General features: G+C 37.8%; 1 protein-coding gene across 1 annotated transcript; it reads right to left on the reverse strand.

Annotated features, from left to right (window-relative positions):
• Nucleotides 1-9223: 9223 nt before the first annotated feature.
• On the reverse strand, nucleotides 9224-11888 carry nitr8 (novel immune-type receptor 8). The gene is made up of 6 exons (XM_079837684.1): nucleotides 11838-11888; nucleotides 11319-11669; nucleotides 10826-11182; nucleotides 10393-10509; nucleotides 10262-10308; nucleotides 9224-10006 (listed from the first exon to the last, which is right to left on the reverse strand). The coding sequence occupies exons 1-6, from the start codon at nucleotides 11866-11868 to the stop codon at nucleotides 9881-9883; spliced, it is 1029 nt and encodes a 342-aa protein (XP_079693810.1). The 5' UTR covers nucleotides 11869-11888; the 3' UTR covers nucleotides 9224-9880.
• Nucleotides 11889-15725: the final 3837 nt, after the last annotated feature.

The following is a 15725-nucleotide window of genomic DNA, read 5'->3' on the forward strand; positions in this document are numbered from 1 at the left end:
GTTCCATTTTTTGTATAAAGATTAATTGGACTCAACTAGACTACTTGGGTATGGGTGGATGTCTCAATTCCGTCAGCCTTAAGGATAGAAGTGAAAGAAATGGATTGTGATCAGACAGCAACTTAAAATAACCCATAATAAATACAGGTAAAATGCACATACTGTATCTAGAGTTTTTATGCCGGTTGATCATGGCTATCATAATTATTACCGCCGAAATTATGTTTAAAGACACCAAATTAACATTTTAGGTTTTAGAACACATTTTACTTTACATGTGTCAAATAAGCCCTGATCAATATTTAATAAAACTGATATGATATTTTAAACAAGGCACATTTCATAATATAATAATTATTACAATATGTCAAATCTGAAGGGTTCATAACATAATAATATTAATAATGATGATGAAAAGTTAACCAGTATTTCCGGTTCTGTATTTTCCATGTTTGCTGCCTTCTGTCTTGTAATGGGGTCAGAGGCAAAAATGCATATATATCCATTGAGCTGTAGAGACCCTTGTACTTGCCCACAAGAACCAAATACTAAGACAGACACACTGTGGTTTCAGAGACAGGATGGAAAACAAAGTGGCCTATTTTTTTAAGTTTGTGGAAGGCTATTTGCTGTAGCATATCAATAAAGAACAAAAACAGGCCACCAAAACTTTAAAACTAAATGTAAAAGTTAAGAATGCATGTGTAATGCAAAGTTTCATTATTCAGTTGTCCTGTCACTTTAATTCCAGAATGTCTGGCCTTTATATAACCTCTTGTTTTCCTGTTTGAATGATGATCACTACATTTATTTATGTTATCACAAAAATACAAACATTTTCAAGTGCCTGAATTACAATCTGCATAGCATAATCTTACTTGTTAACTTCCATTTTATGAAATATTGATCAGGGCTGGACTAAAACAGAAACTGTACAAATGTAATTTTAATAATAATGTTACAAATTATACTGAAAGCAAGAAAATATATATTGCAGGGGTAAAGAAGTGCCAGAAAGAACATGGTTCTTAAAATTTTATTTTATAACAACACTGGAAAGAAAGTTGCTGCCTTAAATTTTTAAGTATAATCAACTTGAATGTTTAAGTCAATTCAACTTAAATTGAATTAATATGACTTCAAATAATGAGTTGAACAACTTATTGATCATATCATTTTTACAGTGAACTTACATACCGTAATAAGGTTGTCATTATTTGCGTTCATTCAGAAATATTTTTGTAGTTATTCATATAATAATGATAAGATCTGTTTTTAAACCCCATTTTCATTTCTTTAAATCTGTAGTTATTAAAAATACATTTTTAACAACTGTGCCGCATTCATCACCTAAAAACAAAACGAGAAGGGCAAGAAATGGCTCAGCTTTCTTCAGTGATGTTTGACACTTGACATTTAATGCTGGTGTAGATTGGATTCCTTCTGGTCTTTCTTCGCTCAATCGTCGAGTTCTCTCGACTTGTGTCGTCTTCAGGAAATTGCAGAGTTGTGTAGTTCAGGTTTAGACTCGATGAAACTCGATTCTGAGGACGGAGAAAGGGAACGCATTGTAGCACAGCAACTTCATTCTGTAGCTCAAACGCTTCATAGCGATGGCAGTCGTGGGTTCAATTGCTAGAGAATGCATGAACTCATAAAATGTATACTGTGAATGCAATGCTTCGGATCAAGTATCCGCCCAAAGCCTTAATGTATACCGTCATAAAACTTCTGACTTACAAGAGAAGAACCGGCATCAGAGGCTGGTGTGTCTGGAGAGAGGTCAGAAACTTCTGAAACATATTGAAACTTGCTTAAAATAAAGAAGCAAAACAAAAATAATGGGAATAAAACAAAAAATATTGACCACAACTGAGCCCTTCCAAAAAGACAACATTTAAACGTCATTATAACGTTGAATTGTACCTGCATGCGATTCACTCGTTCTTCTCAGTCTTTTACATAGAAATATGTTGATTATTCCACTCAAGAGCAAAATGAGAGTATTGAAGACAAACACCACATGATAAGACCAGTTTTGACCTTGACTTTCTAAAACATGGGGAAACATTTTGGTCAGGAAGATGGTGCAAAAATCTGTAAGAAAAAATTGCAGATTTTGCACTTGCATTTCAAATTTTTAACATGCAAATGTTGTAATTGTGTATTGCACTGTGTTCTTATATACAGTACATGTACTCGAGGCACTTTTCTTTTGCGTAATACTTTTAATACAAAAAACACTGCCAAAATAATCTATTTTATTGGTAATCACTGCAATAGTCTTACCTTTTACAAGAAGATTGGTTTGGTTACTCCGTGTACATTGATAATGTAAGGGTCCTTTTGATCTTTCAAAACTAAGGAAGAAGTCATTATCTTCATAAAAGCTTGAGTGACATTTTATAACTCCACAGGTTTTAGAAACATTAGCAGCCGGTTCACCTACAGAGAAAAACCACGAGTGGGCCTGTTTAAATAAATATACATGCAATGCTCAATTACTGACTAATGTAATATAAATTCGTGAGGAAATGAACTTACTCATGTTGAGTATGAAGAGCATCTCACTAGAGCACATGATCTGAGCTCTGAGGCTTTGAGCAGGGCCTCTTATATAGACCACCTTATCACCTTTCATCTGAAGAGCAGCTGTCATTAGTGTGTGTGAAAGGCAGTTTGGTTTTAACATTGTGGTGAGGCTACAAACGCCTACGCCTAATAAAGTATATAGTATATAGCCTAGAATGTCACTGATGCAGTCTTCTGAAAATTAAAATCCCATAAAAATGCCCTGCCCCCCTTAGTTACTGTTGCTAACTCGGACAAACAAATGGAGTTGCTAACTGTCTTATCTTAATGGAGAGAGGAACTGATATGTAGACCTTCGTTTGTGTGTTTTTGACCTACAGGGTTACCGTTACATGAGGTGAGAAGTTAGTTATTTCGGTTTGTACATTGGCATGGACTCATTAACTTTAATCGTAGCTTAATGAGAGTTTGACAACCGGAAAATCCTCTCAGGATAGCTGGAATCAGTGCCCCACACACATTGTTTTACCATTTTTGTAGCATAAATACCATCAAACTGAAAGGATTGAAAATAATCAAAGATATTTGATATTTGATATTTGAAATCCAACAAAGAAATTTGCTTTACTGTTGTCAACACATTTGCTTAACAGAAGGACAAAAGGCAGGCCTGTAGGCCGCAGGGGGTGCCACACCTTTTACAGTGGGGGAAGTTTGGTCAGTTTGAATGTTATGTGTGAGTTTGATCTGATTGGTCAGTTTAAAAGAATACATTTGGTTTCGGTCACATGGTCAAGGGATAGATAAAAGAAGATGGGAAACTAGGCTCGCTCTCTTTTTTCCTCTGGCTCTTGAAGTCATCTGGGCTTCTTGTCTTTGCTCTCTTCTTCTCTCTCCCCCACTCTCTCCCCCCCCCCCCCCCCTCTCTCTCTCTCTCTCTCTCTCAGGTAACATTGTATTCATGCTGTGTACGATTAATGGTATAAGTTTATCATCTCATCCATCCATTTTGAAACTATTTTAAGTGTAACCATAACCAGATTTTGTCATTAAATCCTTTTTATTACAAATACTGTGCTAACTAGTTTTGATTTAGTATTGACTTTGAAGTGCTCCCTATTGCAATACAATATAGTCATATTATAGCAACGCTCTCCCACATATTTTGCTATTGTAACTGCGCTTATCTCCGTCGTTGGTATGAGTTGCAGTGGGTGGAAATAGACAAGAAATGTACAGTTTTCTTCCATCTTTCTGATAACGTTTTTTAGTCTAATGGCAACCCTGTAGATTGAACCATCTACAGGAGTCCACTCTTACAGATGGTGCCGAAACCCGGGATCCCTTGCAGTGAATTTTCTGAAATTTACTTTGATCTGTGTAAGAATGAGGACATTTTTTCACAGTTGATCTTGTGAATGGATTAAAGCTGACCTTCTTTGGGTAAGTCTGTTTTCATTGTTTAATGGTTGAAGGAATTGCATGAAACAGAATTTAGAAGGTTTTAAATAGCTTCAATAGTCCCATTTCTGTACAATCAGTGAATATTCAGATAATCTCCTCGGGATGGAAGGGAAATTTTCTAGAGATGTATTGTTTGCTTTATGGAGTGAAAAAGTTGAGCCTACCTTGTCCAAACTCAAGAAAGAGTATATTGGAATTAAAAGTTCAGATGATGAAATGTTCAGATATTGGGAATTAAATGGCAGACATCAAAAGAAATCAAAACATGGTGAAATAATTGAGGCTTTAAACTTCATAAGTTGTAAAAGGCTACGTGATGTGACAACACATCTATTTTCAAGTATAGATGCGAAATGTAAAGAAGTGGATTCTAAAAATGAAGAAGCAGAAAAGTCTGAGGCAAAGATTCAAGATCTTCAAACGCAGCTAGATAACTTACTAGCTGAGCAGTTAGCCCTGACTGAAAAGTGTAAAAAGCACAAAGAAACCATTGCAGATCTCAAGGCTAAGCTAAATGCTAAAAAGCGCATGTCTCCCATAATGCTTAACAGCGATGGGATTAAAAAGCATGTTCACTTCATAGATGAGGTGACTTGCTCTAATGAATCTGAAACGTTTAGTTCAGAAAATGCCCAAGAAAGTGTGCCTATTTCAGTTCTTAAGCGGGTGCAGCAACGGAATAGCGCAGTGTCGTGTACCAGTACGCATGGTTTGCAAGCATTAGAAGGTCATTATCCTCATACTCCAGGAGAACCTAGCGAGCAACCCCATGACAAAAAGAACAGGTTTTGCAGATCTTGTCAGAAAATGGGGCATGGCGATTTGAAATGCTGGTCGCTGGGTCGAGGTCGGCCTCCTCCGTATTTTCTGAAAAATAGGAAATTACTTTCTAAGGGAAAAGATCAGCGCTCATTTGCAGGTAAGACTCTCAGTGAGCTAACTGCAGTGTTCATGCAAGGCCTTCAGCTATTAACTTCACTTGCGAGCGGGTTAGCAGCCTCTTAGCAAGGAGTTTCAGATTGCAATGATCCTGTTTGTATTTTTCGAATTTGTAATTGTATAACACATTGTGCGCATTGATTACACAGTATGGTTGTTTGTGTTACAAGATACACATAGACTAGTCAAGTTTATTCTTTAAAACACATGATTGCTTTACTGTAAGTGATGAAACACTTAGGATAAAGGCTGTAGATGCTGTGCATTCTAAGCCATGTATCTTGTGTAAATTGGAATAACTTTAATACTGGAATTGTACAGCAATTTCAAGTTGCATGTGTGTCTATGTTGAATTTGTTAGTCTCCGAATTGGAAACTCTGCTATTCCCGATATAGCTGCAGTTAAACCAAGTACAGGAGCATAGAATTGCCATGTGGCTACAGTGTGAATTACAATTGCATTAACCATGAGAATGTTTTCATCACAGCGCAGGATTCAAGAACTCCAAACTTTGCATTTTATCATGCTCCTTAACAAAAACATTGGTGTGAGAGGAATTGAGCCAGGTCACATCTCATACTCAAATTCACATACTGGCTGCCTGTTTTACAACAGGGCTAAATTTGCATCACAATTGTTAACCCTCCTCACCAGTGTTTGGACATGATTTACACATAGCTACAGCTAAATTCAGTCACATAAATTTGATTTTCACACAAAGTCAAATCTTCATCTGCCTCACAAAATGTCTTTACATTTAGACTGTATTACTACTGTGAATTTCTTCAAGTTATTGTTTGTTTTGTTTCTTTCTTTTGATTTACTAAATCAGGTATTATTTGTCTCACCAATTTAAATATCAAAAGGGTATTTCTCATCCTTACCTAGTGAAAAATATTTAATCAGTGTATTGTAAAAATGCATTTGATTTTGAATTTTGTTGATTTTGATTTTGAGTTCTGAGTCTTTGTATTTTGTCCATTTTACAATGTAACAATGGTTTTGGACATGAATTCAATTGAATTTCTGTATTTGGTTACACAATATTTTGCTGATACTCTAAATGAAAGAGGGGTGTAAACCCAACAATGTGATTGTTGTTTTGTTATGATGCAGATTATTTAAAGGTTTCTAGAAATAATGTAAGAGCTTGTGAGATCTTCTTTTTATTCTAAACCTTGACCACTTTATTAAGTACATCGATTTAAAGGCTTATTGCCAGAGAATATTTTAATCTGACCATATCAAACTTCTGACCAATGACAAATGCCAATGACCAAATGACAAATGACAAAAGTGTATTCTATTTTGCTGTTTGTTGGGCTATTTGTTACAGATTCCTGCTGCTCGAATTCACCTCCTGTGTTCTGCCTCAGAAAGAGAGACAAGCGTTTGTTCTCATCTTCAGTGACTGTTCTTGAGGTGTGAGGTATTCAATGGACGTTTTGCATATCATTGATCAAAGAGATTGCACCACACCATTTGATGAAGTTCTCAAGCAGGGCTGTAAGGACTGACAGACTGCTTTTCCAACATGCCTGGACGACAAGTCTGAAGATGACATCTACACAACGGAAAGCATGTCTTTGTTGACTGTGTCACCTCTGGACATTTTATGAATGTGGCCAAATGTGCCAAGGGGGGACTGAAAGGATTGAAAATAATCAAAGATATTTGATATTTGATATTTGAAATCCAACAAAGAAATTTGCTTTACTGTTGTCAACACATTTGCTTAACAGAAGGACAAAAGGCAGGCCTGTAGGCCGCAGGGGGTGCCACACCTTTTACAGTGGGGGAAGTTTGGTCAGTTTGAATGTTATGTGTGAGTTTGATCTGATTGGTCAGTTTAAAAGAATACATTTGGTTTCGGTCACATGGTCAAGGGATAGATAAAAGAAGATGGGAAACTAGGCTCGCTCTCTTTTTTCCTCTGGCTCTTGAAGTCATCTGGGCTTCTTGTCTTTGCTCTCTTCTTCTCTCTCCCCCACTCTCTCCCCCCCCCCCCCCCCTCTCTCTCTCTCTCTCTCTCTCAGGTAACATTGTATTCATGCTGTGTACGATTAATGGTATAAGTTTATCATCTCATCCATCCATTTTGAAACTATTTTAAGTGTAACCATAACCAGATTTTGTCATTAAATCCTTTTTATTACAAATACTGTGCTAACTAGTTTTGATTTAGTATTGACTTTGAAGTGCTCCCTATTGCAATACAATATAGTCATATTATAGCAACGCTCTCCCACATATTTTGCTATTGTAACTGCGCTTATCTCCGTCGTTGGTATGAGTTGCAGTGGGTGGAAATAGACAAGAAATGTACAGTTTTCTTCCATCTTTCTGATAACGTTTTTTAGTCTAATGGCAACCCTGTAGATTGAACCATCTACAGGAGTCCACTCTTACAAAACCAATGAGAGCTTCGGATTATCCAATGTTTCTCTATGGCGCTGAAACCTAAAGATGTCCGAGTTCCGGTCCCCATGCAAATGATACTTTGAGGGAAGGGGCTTACCGATAGGTCAGTTGAATTAGCCAGTCAGACAGAAGGTTCAATGGATAGTTTGCTTAAAGGTGATATGTAATGTTTTAATTGAAACCAATTCACACTGCAGGAAAAAGTAGCCCAATTCGTTTTTTGAGGGGTCTTTTGACTGACATTTTCCAGCATCCCTCCACCACCCCAAAAAGACTTGGAGCCCTCGTCTCGGACGGCTTGCCAAATATGCATACTTTTCTTTATCCGATTATATGTAAGGGTGAACTCGTGAAGTGGTACTAAATCAGATATTGGTCTGATGTTTTGTAATGCGATCTCAGTCTGAACAGTCATATTGGATTTCATGCGACTTTAACAGCACTCTAGATCGACATTCGCCACAATTTTGATCTACGTCACAATCTAAGATTTTACATAAATGGTAGTTTATGTAGATATTATATATAGAATATAGAAGACGGCAGCAAAGTTAGTGGAGGGACAGTGAGCTGTTATACTACTCAGTATTAAGTGTTGTTTATATTTTTGCCTGGCTCCGCACCGCGAGTATTGAACAGACGAAACATTTATGCTTCACATACTCATCATTGTACTATTCTTTGAAACGACAGGGGGTGGGTGGGTGGGAGGGAGGGGGCTTTGGAGGAAGGCATGGAGCTGGTGATGGGCTGGGAAGAGGAGGAGTGGATACAGACACCATTGTGGAACCGATGGTGGGAGGAGGCAGGGTGGAGCTTTGGCTGAAGGGCTGGGAGAGGTGTAGCCAGAGACCCGTAAGTCTGTGGCATAAGCTAAGTGTCGACTGACCGACGTTGATCCGGAGGAACGAGGGAGCCCAGAGGACTCCCAGGGCAGACAGGCCATGGTGGAGACGAGGGAACGCAAAACTGGGGCGAGCAAACGGCCTGACAGGCAGAGGTTGAGACATAGGCCTGGAAGCCATTAGGCTGAGCTGAAGAGATGCACAGAGCTAGCAGTGGGGGCATAGCGGAGGAGCTGGACAACACCAGCAATCCATGGGACTGGTCGTAACCAGCGGAGGAGATGGGACAAGAAAGTCAGGCGGGAACAGAGGAAGCAGATTTCCAGACAGGAACTTGAGGGTGGCCTGACTGGATCCACAGATCTATCAGGAACAGGTCAACTCCTGGCTCTGAGATGGACTGATCAGCGTACGTACACCCTGGGGCAGATAAAGGAGACACGCAAAATGTGCAGTGTTGGGGGGCCTCCAGGAACGTGGTTGGGAAACACTGCTCTGGGGTTTTGATGGTAGCCAGCTCTGGTTCTGGGACGAGCAGTGGGTGCCTCGGGCTCACAGGCTGTGAGGGGAAGGTTGATGTGCCGGAGCATTCAGTCCAAATACCCCAGCAAATTCCGGTGTTCTGGGAGAAGGAGATGGCACCATGCTGGTGAGTCCATACTATATCTTTATCAGTTCCATGTTCTGTTATTTGGTGTGGCGGTATAAATAAGGTGCACAACAAAGAACTTCAACAAGTTCCAAAAATAGGGAAAACTATATTATTTTTCATAGTGCCCAAGAAGCAAAGACAATGATACAATTATGAATTTGTGTTATTAATAAAGGGATTGTTAAAGGATTTGGGGATTATTTGGGTTTGATATCTGAGGTGTTCACTACCCAAGCTAGGCAGTATTTCTGTAACAAAGCTCATGAAAAATAATATATAAATTATAAAATACAATAACAAAAGAAAAAGTGATTTTATTTTGTAAAAGGTGCAAGGAGACAGACAACATAAGGAGCAGACTCAATGATTGCCATGTTCAGACAACAGCTTTGCACTAATGGATTTTATTGGATGTTATATTATCATACGTTATGCATTTGCACATTTGGATCACTTAAGAACAGAAAACAGGAACGGTCTTCCAGTAGTTTTTCTTTGTTAGGACCATAGACTGTAAAAAAATATGGACGTAGTGTCCGTGACGTCACCCATAGGATTCTGATGAGCCGTTCTGAAGCACAAAGTAGGGACGAGCTGGCCGTTGCCATCTTGGCTGCGCGTCACTCCCGGATAACAGAAAATGGGCAAAAAGGCGGGACGTGGGCTTAAGTGACGCGATGACTAACAGACAGCAGATAAATGGCTATCCACCTGTCACTCGAAGTGGCCACGCCCTTAATTATGCAGAATTTTAAGGCTTTATATAATATAAACGAATGAGTTATAAAAAAAATTCACCCCCCTCACAGTTGTCATGAAGAGCAAAATGAGCCGTATAGACCAAAAGCACAATTTGTACCAGGCTCTAAACATGTTTTATTCTGCTCTAAAGTTGGCCATTTTAACATGGGGCTCAATGAGATTCTGCTCCCTTCTGGATCCTGTCCCTAGCGGCCAGTCGATTAATTGCAGTTTGAGGCACTTCGGTATTGGCTTCAAGAGAAACTGCGGGAGGTTGCCGCTTGGTTAGGACCTGATCTTTGAGTAGACATCATTGTGCTGGGAAATGTTGTGGTGTTTAGGTCCTCTAGAGGGCCGTGATTTACTGCTGAAACTCACAGAAGTGTAAGTCATCACATCTGCATCTCCAACCTGATGACCCAAAATTGTTGCAAACCATTTAAGTAAAGTGACTTTTAAGTAACTTTTAAGTAAAGTGAACTCAAATTAACTAAATGAATGAACTAAAATGTTTTAAACACTGAAAATGTTAATAACTGGAGAAGAAACAAACCTATCAAATCTGAAATTATACAGTTATTCAAATTGTTCTAGAAACTTCTGAAATATAGCATCAAAATGACATCCAACTTATCACTGTAAATAAATAAAATGGCGAGGATTTACCTGAGTACCTACAGATGTCTCTTGATCACAAGATCTGTTGAAACAGGCTAAAAAGTATGAATGTTAGCTTTATAGTTTTGCAAATATTACTAAGAATTCAAAAATAGTCTGAAAACATTTAAATATGATACCTGATGATCTGCCTGGGTCCTTACACCGCATGGCCACAAGTAAGATCATTATCATCATAGAAATTGTGTTTGATGAGACCAAGATAAGAAACAATGGAGTTGCTGTCGACTCGCTTTCTGCAAGAAAACATTGTTTTACCAGACTTTATATTAAACATCAGAATATGTTTTAAAATCTTATTGAATGTAATTTTTGGACCAGTAAATGGCACAGTTTTACAGTTTTTATAAAACAAAACCGTTTGAGTGATGCAGTAGTCTGCTCTGCTGTGCATGGCAAGTTAACAAACATTCATAATTTTACAATATTCCTAAAAATATTAACTGGCATGATGAATCATTATAAATTAAATAATTATTAATATACACATAATTAACAAATAATTAATAATAAAAAAAATTGTAAGTCACTTAATAGGGTTTAACACTTTACCAGATATGAGTTCCAGATGAGTTCCATTTCCAAACAGTATCTCTCCGCATGCGAGTATGGCACAGTAGTAAATCCCAGCATCAGAGAGCCTGAGGTTCCTCTTTGTGAGGGTGTAAACGCAGCTCTGTGTAGTAGAATCATCCTCCAAGCTCCCTTCATGCGGTTTCTTCATATCTCCATCAGCGTAAATGATGGCAGGACCGGATTCATCGGCAGCCTCTCTGAACCAGTATGCATGCTGTCCTCCTGCACACTTCTCATCTACCGTGTGGACTCTACACACGAGGGTGATGTTGTCTCCAGTGTGAACTTTATCTGAAATTCGCTCCTGAAGAACTGTTGTTGTGGTGTGTTCTTCTTTAAAGCAAAAGCAACAGTATTTTATTGCATTGTACTTTTATAACGTATAGTCTCTTCATTATAACCAATCTTTTTTTGTTTTGTTCATATGATTATCTGTTTCAGGTATTATATAATGAAAGGCAAAACGTACCATGAAGCATCAAAAATGTTCCAGGTCCAAAATACAGCTCTCCCAACCTTATCACACCGCAAAAGTATGTTGCTATATCTTCCTTTTTAGTCAAAGAAATGTGTAAATTATAAATTCCTTTTTCTATTGTTACGTTAAAACGGCCATCAGTATTTCCATCAAAAAAGTCAACCGTTTTCAGGTAAATGTAACTTTTTGAAATGGCTTGAAGTGTCTTCCCCATCTCCTGCTTGTACCACACCATATTGTTATAATCTGTATTGGGTAAGTAGCACTCAATAGTGACACCATCTCCAAGTTTAGAGGTTTGCAAACGTTTTGGCTGCACAATGTTTTGTGCCCCGATGCAACCTGAGTGCAAAAAGTAGTGCAGATGTGTTATACAATTCTTTTACGTAAAGAAGTTCATTTTAGAATTTAAATTGCTTTGTATAAATGTCTGTTAATTAATGCAAAATTATAAAAGTTAAATTGTCATATTTAATGATTAGTCATTTATAGCAATCCAATCATACTTACAAACAAAGGTGAAGAATAAAACTGCCCTCATGTTGCTTTGATTTGCAAGCAAAGAATAAGAGATGGCAATGTGCACAATCCAAGCAACTAAATCAAATGGAAACTGATCCTGGACGTGATTGGTTATTCTCAAATATTCTCGTGACAACATCAAATTTCATTGGCTGTCCCAGCAATAGACTTTTGGTGTAAGGTGCCACTCACAAGTAAAGGAAATGGTTCTTTTTTTTATAAACACCAATAATTAAACACAAAAATAATATTAAAAATATATATATTTGACTTAAAATGGATATTTCAATTCCACAGTTATGTTCAAACATTTTCCCCTTGCTATTTTACAAAGATTAAAATAATTTGAGGAAACGTTATTCAGTGTTTAAAGCTCCATGTGAGGGGGTGTCACTTGACCTGTGCAGATGCGTTCCTAGTTTCTAGACTGTGGTGGCTGAGCAGAGCTTAATCATGATTGTTTTTAAATCTAAATCTCTTTTAATTTTTAAATTACATTTACACAATAAGTAGTGCTGAAGTGTCCCAGTGTCCTTGTCCATGGTGCTGAATCATGGCAACTGGCTTTATGCCTTTAATAGTTGCCATTTATTGATGAGCACAATGTTATGGTTCAAAAACAGAAAGTAAGATCAAGACTGGAAATCACACTAACGTTATCCTAAAAGAGACCAACATAATGGAACAAAATGAACTACATCTCTCAATGCATCAGTGGGCCTTAATGTCACTATGAAATCAAACTCGACAATTCTTTTTTGTTTATGTAAATGATTTATTTGTGCACTTTATATATTTTTATGAAGATATTAAACTATAAAAGCGCCAACTGAAATGAGTAACTGTTGTTGTTGATCTTTATAATGAACTAATTTAAGAATATGTACAACCCAAAAATGTTCTTATATTTTTATCATGATGTAATCTTTTTATCTCATATTCCAGGAAATCCACAAATAAGTCATATTTGATTATGCGAGTCACTCTGAACAGCAAGTATGCGATTGCTTTTTGTGCTTTAGTTCCAAACGATATTACTTTATTTTATATTCTTGGTAAGAAACATTTGACCCTATATTACTTCTCAGAATTGAATAAAACAATGAATAAATGAAAAAAGTGTGTAGTTAAAGGGATACATTTACATGCATTTCTAAATGCACTGCTATTGTGTTAGCACAGACAGGAAGTTAATTCATCTTGACTATGTAATGAATGTATTCACAGTGTTTTGGTGCCTCTATGTAATATGTTTTAACTGCCAAACACACCATGTGTTGATATTTAGGTGTGGTTAACTTAGAGGCAAGGCACTGTCATACTTCTGAAAGTAACAGTTTTTACTCTAGCACTTACTGTTGGAATGGAAACTTTTGACCACAGAAATGTGAGCTCTGCTGGGGGTTTTCTGTCTGCTCTTTTCTGTTTTCATTCTTACAGGTTGGCTGCAAACTGAGCAATAGGTGGGCTCAAAGTCCAAAACCACAAGTGCATGTTGCATCAAGCTACAGCCTCTGCAAACAACAAACAACAGCACGGCTTCTTTTCAACCTGAAGGTCTTTTTGTTCCTTTAAATGTAAGGTAGGGTTATTGATATGAATGAAATCCATAGATCAAAGTCTGCCTTGCCTTTACTTGATAGCTTTGGTCTGTGTATTTACGGTACGCATTTGCCTTGTTGCTTTAACTTTTATGCCTATGGCTATAATTATGTCTGTTTATTAAAAGTGCTTTCCATCTGCCACAAAAAACTACAACAAATCACTTATCCACCCCCCCCCCCCCCCCCCCCGACAGACATTTATAAATTGTAATGTACATTTGCTCTGTAATGTTTATGTTATCATTCTGTTCATAGTTCAAGTGAATGTGCACAATTAATGTTATTATCTGTGTGTAACACATCAATACGGTCTTATTACGTAATTTTAGGCTGTTTTGAAGCTTAATTCTGCTGTTTCCATTACAGTGGCAGTCTGATGAGAAGAAGGAGGGGAGTTTGTTGAGAAAGAGCCGTGTCTCGTGAGAATAGTACGGTGTGGTTTTGTTGCTGTGTAGGGGGTCAATCTTGTGGTTGGAAAACATCTAAACATTAAAATACAAACACATGCCATTGCGTCACCTTAAGCATTATTTTCTGAATCTATATGTAATAATAGTAAATGTATAATTGCATTTTATACTAATCAATAGATTCGTTTTAAGCCTTTTGTTTCCTGAATCATGATACTGTTGTATTGCATTGCATTTTGTATTGAAACAAATGATTATATGTGAATTATTTGCAAACCTCGATGATTAAGTCGGTCCACTGATGTTCACTTCAGCAGAGCTCAGTCTGTTCTGAGCAACTTTACTTCCTCTTAATGATGTTGCAGGAAATGCATTCATTGTTTCGCTTTCTGTATTAGGTCTGACTTGCACATTTTCTCAAATGTGCGTACCTGTGATTCAAAAAACGAACGTATGCATAAAAAAATGTGCCTATGCCTCTTTTGCACACCTTTCAGATTACCTGTAAACTCCCACTAATGTCATTAAGGGATTGTTCGCCCAAAAATGAAAATTGTTATTGCTTACCTCATTGGAAGTTGTTCCAAACTTGTATGAGTTTCTTTCTTCTGTTGAACACAAAATACACGTTTTTTAGAGACGTTTGATTCAATGGAAACTGATACTTTAAATAAATTTGAGCTTATTAATGTAGCGCCCCCTGCCCTCTTAGGATGGAGCACCGGGCTCAGGTAATATGTCTCTCAACAAGTTATTTAAATTATTTCCCACTTCTGGTTTTAAAATAGTTGTAAGCTGAACCTTATACTTCTCTTTAGTAGTAGGATAGATGCTGTAAAATGCCTACGTTAAAAGACTTCACAATACTGGTAAGTGTAGTTAAATATAATACTATATGGTTTTATCACAGAGAGTAGATCATCAAATAGTTAAAATGAGAATAAATAAACCAATAAATAAATAGTGGATAAAGAGTAATAAAATAGACTATATCAATATATATCAAGTGATACAATATCACATTTAACAGTAACACCCCAATAAAAGAAACTGTACACTTTAAATTGTCTACTGAGTGGATTATTTAAACTGCAACCCTCTAAAATCAATCTCTATATGCAGATGACTGACCCTGTTGTAAATAAAATTCACACCAACCTATAGTCTTATATAGGCATGGAGAGGAGTCCCTCAGACTATGTAGGCTTGTTGTAGCCATAACTAGACAATAATAATAAACTTTCAGACATCAAACGTAAATATTTGTGGGCCCCCAGCCCCCCACACACCAACCCCACCGCTGCAGGCCTGAGTCATTGCTAGAGTGCATTGTGGCCCTTTAAAACACAAATGGCCTCTTCAGTCCAACGAGCAACAGAAACAATACAAGTACCTCGATCCAGGTATAGGTAACGTTAAATCAATCACGTATGTCAAGCGGCCCGCTCAGGTTCTCATTTGCTCCGATGCCGGCTGCAAACTCTTCCGCAACGTGGTGTAACTTTACCATCCAGCGGTGCCAGACGAACTCTGAATCACGCGGGGACTCGAGAGCGCTGTCTGGGGTTGTGACGCTTCTCCTTCGTGAGAAACATGTAAAGATCGCAGTCTTGCGGTACAGATCCATTTTTGCGACACGACTGAAGTGTGGTGTTGTGACGCTTCCAGATTAATTTGCATAAAAATGGGCATTGGCCAGCGAAAGTCTTTTTCATCAGAGCGTCAGCGTGTCCGCAAATCATTCTACAGTTGTTGGCAGGGCAGCCAGAGCTAATTTTGACGCTCTCATCGGCGGTGGTGTGAACGCACAGTAAAGTGGAGTGCGGCGCGAGAGCGTCAATATTTGCTCTGGCTGCCCTGCC

This window comes from Gobio gobio (assembly GCF_949357685.1).
Source record: "Gobio gobio genome assembly, chromosome: 2".
NCBI classification, from domain to species: domain Eukaryota; kingdom Metazoa; phylum Chordata; class Actinopteri; order Cypriniformes; family Gobionidae; genus Gobio; species Gobio gobio.

What these genes read in the sequence shown, in the direction of transcription:
- nitr8 (XM_079837684.1), bottom strand. Translation starts at nt 11,868, where the DNA reads ATGAGGGCAGTTTTATTCTTCACCTTTGTTT. An exon ending in TCATCTGGAACTCATATCTG is followed by an intron (nt 10,510 to 10,825) that starts GTAAAGTGTTAA and finishes GTTTTCTTGCAG; the next exon opens with AAAGCGAGTCGACAGCAACT. An exon ending in GGACCCAGGCAGATCATCAG is followed by an intron (nt 10,309 to 10,392) that starts GTATCATATTTA and finishes CATACTTTTTAG; the next exon opens with CCTGTTTCAACAGATCTTGT.